Below are 6,866 nucleotides of genomic sequence, written 5' to 3' on the forward strand. Positions count from 1 at the left end.
GCAGCCCAACAGAAAAAAAATATGCCAAGGATATAAATATGTAAGGTAAACAAATATTTAAAAATGAAAACACAGTCCACCCCACTCAGATAGGAGAAGTGAAAATTAAAACTATGCTGAGGTATTCTCTTTCACTTTTCAAAATAGCCAAGACCAAGAGCAGCGGGACCAGTCTGGGATATTGGAGTCGCTGAGGGAAGGCAGGCACCCTCACACGCTGCCGTGCTAATGTCGATTGGTAAAAACCTCCATGGCAGGTGCCTAATGAAGCCACTGAAAATTCGTGTTTTGAATACTGGGAAAATGCTAAGCTGATAATGTTAAATGAAAAAAAAAAACAAGACAGAAAACACAGCATGATACCAGAAAAAATATATTAGAAGGAAATTCTCCCAANCAATAAGACAACATAACAAATGATTCTGGCTCTGTTTTGGTTGTTGTTGTTTAGTTTCTTGAGAGAAAGAGAGAGATAGAGAAGGGCAGGGGCGGGGAGGAGAGAGAATCCCAAGCAGGCTCCACACTTAGTTCGGAGCCCGATGTGGGGCCCGATCCCGTGATCCTAGGATCATAACCCGAGCTGCAATCAAGAGTCAGACACTCAACCGACTGAGCCACCCAAGCATCCTCCTAATTCTGTTCTTCCCACTACTTAGCCCTTGCGAATTTATACCACGCCGGTAGAAAGCGCAGGGAAGAGATGAGGAGAGCCTAGCAGTGGGCCTGGCTTTGAACTGCAGATTTTTAACGTTCACACGAAGAGACAGAGGAACCCTTGCCTTGCCTACACGCCTGGGAAAAACCGATCCAGTTGACTCTGGTTATCCCAGGTAGTCATGTTCTATAAAGTTGCCACGATCATCGGATTCATGAACACTGAACCACTGCTCTTGGGCAAATACAGGGTCTAGTCCCTTTGAGCCTCTAACCACAACATTTTCATCAACCAATCAGCATATAACCTTGTTTTACGTATGCTTCTGTTTAAAGACACCTCATTTTTTAATATATACTTGATTCGTTAACACTGAACCCATAGCCAGCAGCTGTGGGTCCGGCTCATCCCTGAAGGAAACAATCTAACACACTCTCTTTTTCCGAAAGGCCCTCAGAGCCGTCTTGTACTCAGGAACGTTAGACAGCACTTCAGCACTCTGCTTGGGGGCTATTTTAAAACGCGAAGTCCCCAACAAAAAGTACAAAACTGTGAAAAATGTGGCACTGCGGAGACCTTAAGGACACCTGTTTCCAGTCCCAGAGCTGAAACAAGAAGCCAGGGCGGCCTTGCTGATCCTCGGCTGGGAATGCTCGCACCGCGCTGCTCTGCGCATGCCCGCGAGTGACAGCGCACGCGCCGCAAGCACCGATTTGCGTTTACAAATAAATTTTAGTGGGTAGGTGAATTCGTGAGTACAGAATGCACAAATAATGAGTAATGGCTGCAATTATAACTCCGGTTTTAGGGAAAATTCTTACTCAAAAGCAAAGGGCCAAATCCCAATATTCAATAGCCGAACTCTTTCCTCACAATTTATAAATGGCGATGTATAAAGGAACTTAAGTTTCCTTTCCATTATGGAAAGCAGTGTGTGTCATCATTCATTTTACTTACTACATTCACCGCGTTAGCAAAAAACTCTATCATCCAATTAAATTCAGCCAGTAGTGACTGAATATCTCTTTCCACCTGCAGAACATGGAGAGGTGTGGGATTATCTCATGCACAGTCCCCGTGGCCACAGGAGGGGAGGTTGAGGCAGTTCCTAACTCCAATACACGACGGACAGAATATGACTGAGGCCACCGTAGAGGTCTAATGTGCCCGAGACTAGTAAAAATAGAATGCTGTGGGGACCAAACAAAGGAGAGTGTACCCTCTGGGGACTGTATTATAAAAGCTGAAGGAGAGACAGTGACATCTGAAAAGACCTTGAGGGATTGGTACCATGGTAACTGGAGCTGTGCGACGGTGTGGTGAGAATGTCCTGGTACCAAAAGCAGAGGAGCACAGTGGAGACATGTGTTCTGAAAACCGGGTCAGAATCCAGCATGGGGTGTAGGTAAGTGAAAGGAATGGCTTCTGTTACTGTGGTAAGGCAAGACACAATGCCCCCGAAGTGCCAACAGAGAAGAGAAGTGAAAGGCCAACGGCTAGTGGGGAGCAGAAACTGGTCCAACTACCTTGATCCTTCATATTGTTTCCAGAATCTTCTTGGTTTACTCAGCTTTTACGTAGCACTGGTTAACTCTTTAGTGGTCCATCTTTCACCTCCTTAACCAGGACGCTAACTGGAGGCCAGCAGGGACCAATTTAGCCTCCCTCCCTCCCTCGGCCCACCACCCACACTCCCCAACACAACAAACACACACATCTAACCTAGAAAGGATTGCTCGACACCAACGTTGGCATGGCACCAGTCTTTAGTATTTACTCATTCAATAATTGGCTTTGACGAACACAAGTGAGCCCTGGTCTGTTTCTAATACAGGTTCTTCTCAAAGAGCAGATGGGCTACATTTTCTTGGTAACTGTCCCTGCATTTTCCCAAAACATACGTACATGTAGGGAATGGGAATATTTTAAAATGCCACCACACTGCATTACACATTTCTGTCTCTTTAACTAAAACTGAAAACAAGTGTTCAGCACAGTCTCTATAAATCGTACAATTAAATTTGTAAACACGTAACTATGACCTTAAAACCCTAGGTTTTAGGCTACGTTCTATTTCAGCCCCTTGATTCGAGAATTCCTTAGAACTGAACTGAAATACTAATAGTGTCTTGGATTGTCTTTGGAGTTTTAAATATTACATGAGATTAGACATTTCTGAATATTCTTGAAGAGAAACACGTTTTCTACATAAAATTACTTCAATCACACCTTAAATGGTTTCTTCTATCTCTCACAAATTATTTTAATTACATAAATATTTGAAGAAGCCAATTCTTGCTCTTTATTAAGTGCTCAAATAAAAATGTCTCCAGTGGCACAAATTCAAAGAACATGAAAGACAGCAAATATTTACATTTGAATGTACTTCATGTAAAGGATGTGGCTTTCCCATAGTAGCCAGTCTATAGCAAAGAACTTGGGAATTAATTTAACTATTATTCGTTGTTTCTAACTATGAATATTCTATTAGAAGTGATCACTAAATTTAATTACAGAGGCAAATTTAAAAATACACACTTTTGCAGTCAAATTATTTTACTTACTGTTTCAAAACCTCGATGTGGGTGATCAGGAAATCCACCTGGTCTACCTCCTTTAAATTCATCAAACAGTAAGAATGGATCCAGATTTTTCAACTGAAATAAAAATTAAATCCAGCAGATTAGACATGTCTTTTAAACCACACTACCGGCGGCTATCTTCATGGACAGATCTAGCAAAACGCACTGAAAACAACATAGCTGATGAGAAATGTGAAATGAAAATTACTTTCAGGAAAGAATGCCTTACACACGCCCGCACACACACGCGCACTCGAACACACAGACTGATTAAGGGCCGATTTTATACGAGGGACAAAGAGAGGATAAACATTTCATGATCATCTAAGATCTAAACAGTCAAGCACAAGGGGAGGGGAAGGATCAGGGAAGGTGCTTTCGGGAGGTGGCACTTGACCTGGGTCCTCAAGTACATGTCGGGGTTAACGAAGTACAAGGGGAGGAGGAGGAACATTCCAGGTAAAAGAGCAGACAATACTGCTAAGCTCACATGAGTTTTAATAATCTCTCTGTAGCTTCTTTGGGGTTTTCTTTGCAGCCATTTCAGATTGCCAGTGTAGTTATCGATAAGCTTTTGCCCGGCCGTTCACAAAGTATTTTTTGCTTGCATCGGAGTAAAGCTGTGGCTGCAGTTTCTCTGGGTTTTGCTAGGCTTGCCTGGTCTCTCTACGTGGCTTCTTCTTCTACATCCCAAGCTGAAACAGTGGCCACTCTCTAGGACATGCTGTTCTCACTGACAAGGACAGGAGCACATGGGAGCCAAGCCAACAGTGCACAAGCACGTGGACACGTCCCAGGTCACAGCATGCGACGTGGCCGAGCCCAAGGCAGGAGGAGGGGCTCACGGGGAATGCACCTAAAAAGAGGGTTGGGAGTGGGTAATCCCATTACGGGGGGCACTGAACGCTCGGTAGTTATATTCCAACCAACACCCGTCAGCAAATAACTGGGTTCTTGCCCTTTCGTGTTCAATCCTTACCCTTCCTATTTCTTTTCCTTGTGCTTTTGCAAGCTCGCATGTCTACAATGCTGAGTAGAAATGCCAGTGAGGAGACAACCTTGTTTTCTTCCTGATTTTACACAGATTGCTTTTACAAGATTTCCTGGCACGCAGGTTGTTTAATGCACGTTTTCTGCAGATTTCCTCCATAGGGTGAAAGAATTCCCCTTCCATTTCTTGTTTGCTAATTTTTTAAACCTACACAGATGTTGAACTTCACTGAATGCTTTTTCTGCACTGAGATAATTTTTCTCGCCTTTAATCTCTTAATGTTGGTAAAATTACATAAATAGATTTTCCAACATTAAACCAAATTTGCTGTGTTCGGACAATCCAAAGTTTGTTGTGATATATTGTCTTTTTTATACACCGCTGTCTTTGCGTGGCTAATATTTTGCTTAGGACTCTTGCAAAAATGTTTATAAATAAGATGTAATTATCCTTTCACTCTGCTGTCCTTGTCTGGTCTTGACTTCAAGGCAACGTCGTTTCCTAAAGCGATGTGAGGTCTCCTTGGGGCTTCATCTCCTGGAGGTGGAGAGGTTGTGTGACTGGAGTTACATGTAGCTGAAATACTGAGTGAGATTTGTCTGTAAGATCACCTGGACCTGTTGTCTTTGTGATAGACTTTTACAATTAGAAGAGAAGAGACGAGACGAGACGAGACGAGACGAGACGAGAAGAGACGAGAAGAGAATACTGACTCCATTACCCTAATGGCTATGAAACTATTCAGACTTTCTTTCTTTCTCTTGTTTTTGGACTCTAAGAATTGCTCCAGCTTCCTGTCAGCTAACTACATTTTAAAGTTACTTGTTTGTTTGTTTCGGGGTATCTACTCTGTCATATTGCTAGAATAGAGAGTGCCAGACCAGCTCTTTGTCCCTGTCTCTGGTTTCGACTCTCTTCTTTTCACTTTCTACGAGAAACACGCACGCAGATATTGCGCACATACCATAAATTCAACAACCTACTGCAAGTTTTTCATCTAACCAAGTCTTGCTTTCTTCACTTTAGAAAAGCCGGGCCACTTGGCAGCCCATCTCAGTCCAGCGTCCCACGCAGTGAAATATTAAAAGGTAATGGAAGAGCAAAACATATCTGGATTTCTCTCCCAAACACCGAAGAGGGCGCTTTAGCGCCAACAGTCCATTTCAAACCGCCCTTACCGCTCTCCAGCAAGTTCCCAATATTTCCATCTCTCACTCGACTCCTCACACCTCCTCACCCCCTCCGGAGCCCCCCCGCCCCTCTCCTCCTCCCCGCTCTCGCCTTCTGAATGGCCTCTCTGTTCCACCAGTAACTGTCCGCCCCTTCCAGGGACAATCGCTCTTGGACCTTTTCAGTCTCACAACTCCACTCTGGCTCAGAAAAAGCCNGCACGCAGAGCCCCTGGCCCCCAACGCCCTTAAGGGCCGCGAGTTTGCCATGGATGGGTGGGGTCTGCGCCTACACATATCTGCGCCACAACTTTCCCCCATGCAAAAGAAAGGGTTCAGGTGGCTTTTTAGCTCCACGCTGTCAGGGCTCTATGGGATTAAAATGTGGGTAAAGATGAGATGGAGATTTCTGGCTTCTTGGTATCAAACAGGTTGGCATCCAAGAAATAGGTGAAGGGGATTAAGAACTACAAATTTCCAGTTAGAAAATCAAGGAGTCACGGGGATGCACAGGAAAGCAGAGGGACTATGGCCCCTCACACTGTAACAGCTCTGTACGCTGACAGATGGAGACCGGACTATGGTGGTGAGTGTTTCGTTAAGTAGATGAGTATCGAATCACTATGTGGTACACCTGAAACTGAGAGAATACCAAATACAGTTCAACAGAAAAGTAAAAACATTGCAACACGCACAAAAGGGAGAAAACTGTAAAGAAAAAGTAGAGTTCCACATGAGCAAATGTGTCCTGCTGTTAAATAAATCAAGAAAAGTTTCCTTACTGTTTATGGCCAAAGGATGGGGCCCAGGTGTGAGACACCTTCCTCCAACAGCGAGAGTATCTTGCGTTAGACTATTGTACTAAAGTGTGATTCGCGGGGCTGGGTATTAGGCCTTAACAAAGCTCCTGACAGTCTCTAAACACGTAGCAAGTATTCAAGGGCATGTGAAAGAAACTTGTTATCGGTAGGCAGGATCTGATTGATAGGAGAACTCGGATTTTCGATGTTTTCACTTGGTCACCAACTCATCCACATCTGTCTCTCTCCACATATTAAACCGGCAATCTTTTCAAACTTTGTGAACCATATGAGATTCTCCTTGCCTTCACACAGTTCCCAGTCCTTTAGCTGCCAAATCCGGGTGATGGCTTCCAAGTCATTTCTTTTGATCGCTTGAGAAGGCCAGTCAAAACCTGTGGCCACCACCCCTCAAGTCTGTGGCACTCCCTTAATAAAGCTTCAGCTGCCTGGCATTTCACTTAAGTCAGGAAGCAATGGACAAAGCTACGAGGCATGTTGGCTCCTTGGGGACAGGGCCAATATCATGCTCTTTTACAATGCTCTATTGAATCCAGAATAATCCTCTGCGCAGAGAAGGTACAACAAACATCCCAAGTGGTACTTGTATTAGGTCCCTCATCACCCTTACAGCTAGGTGTGGTCACATGACTGAGTCTGGCAAATGAG

General features: G+C 44.1%; 1 protein-coding gene across 1 annotated transcript in view; it reads right to left on the reverse strand.

Moving 5' to 3' along the window:
• PIR (pirin) overlaps positions 1 to 6,866 on the reverse strand; it is an 87,645-nt gene that overhangs the window by 76,315 nt on the left and 4,464 nt on the right. The window contains exon 2 of the mRNA XM_077769650.1: positions 3,220 to 3,312. Coding sequence (XP_077625776.1) covers positions 3,220 to 3,312 — 93 coding nt within the window. The remainder of the gene's footprint in view (positions 1 to 3,219; positions 3,313 to 6,866) is intronic.

This window comes from Crocuta crocuta, unplaced genomic scaffold (assembly GCF_008692635.1).
Source record: "Crocuta crocuta isolate KB4526 unplaced genomic scaffold, BGI_CrCroc_1.0 scaffold1171, whole genome shotgun sequence".
NCBI lineage: Eukaryota > Metazoa > Chordata > Mammalia > Carnivora > Hyaenidae > Crocuta > Crocuta crocuta.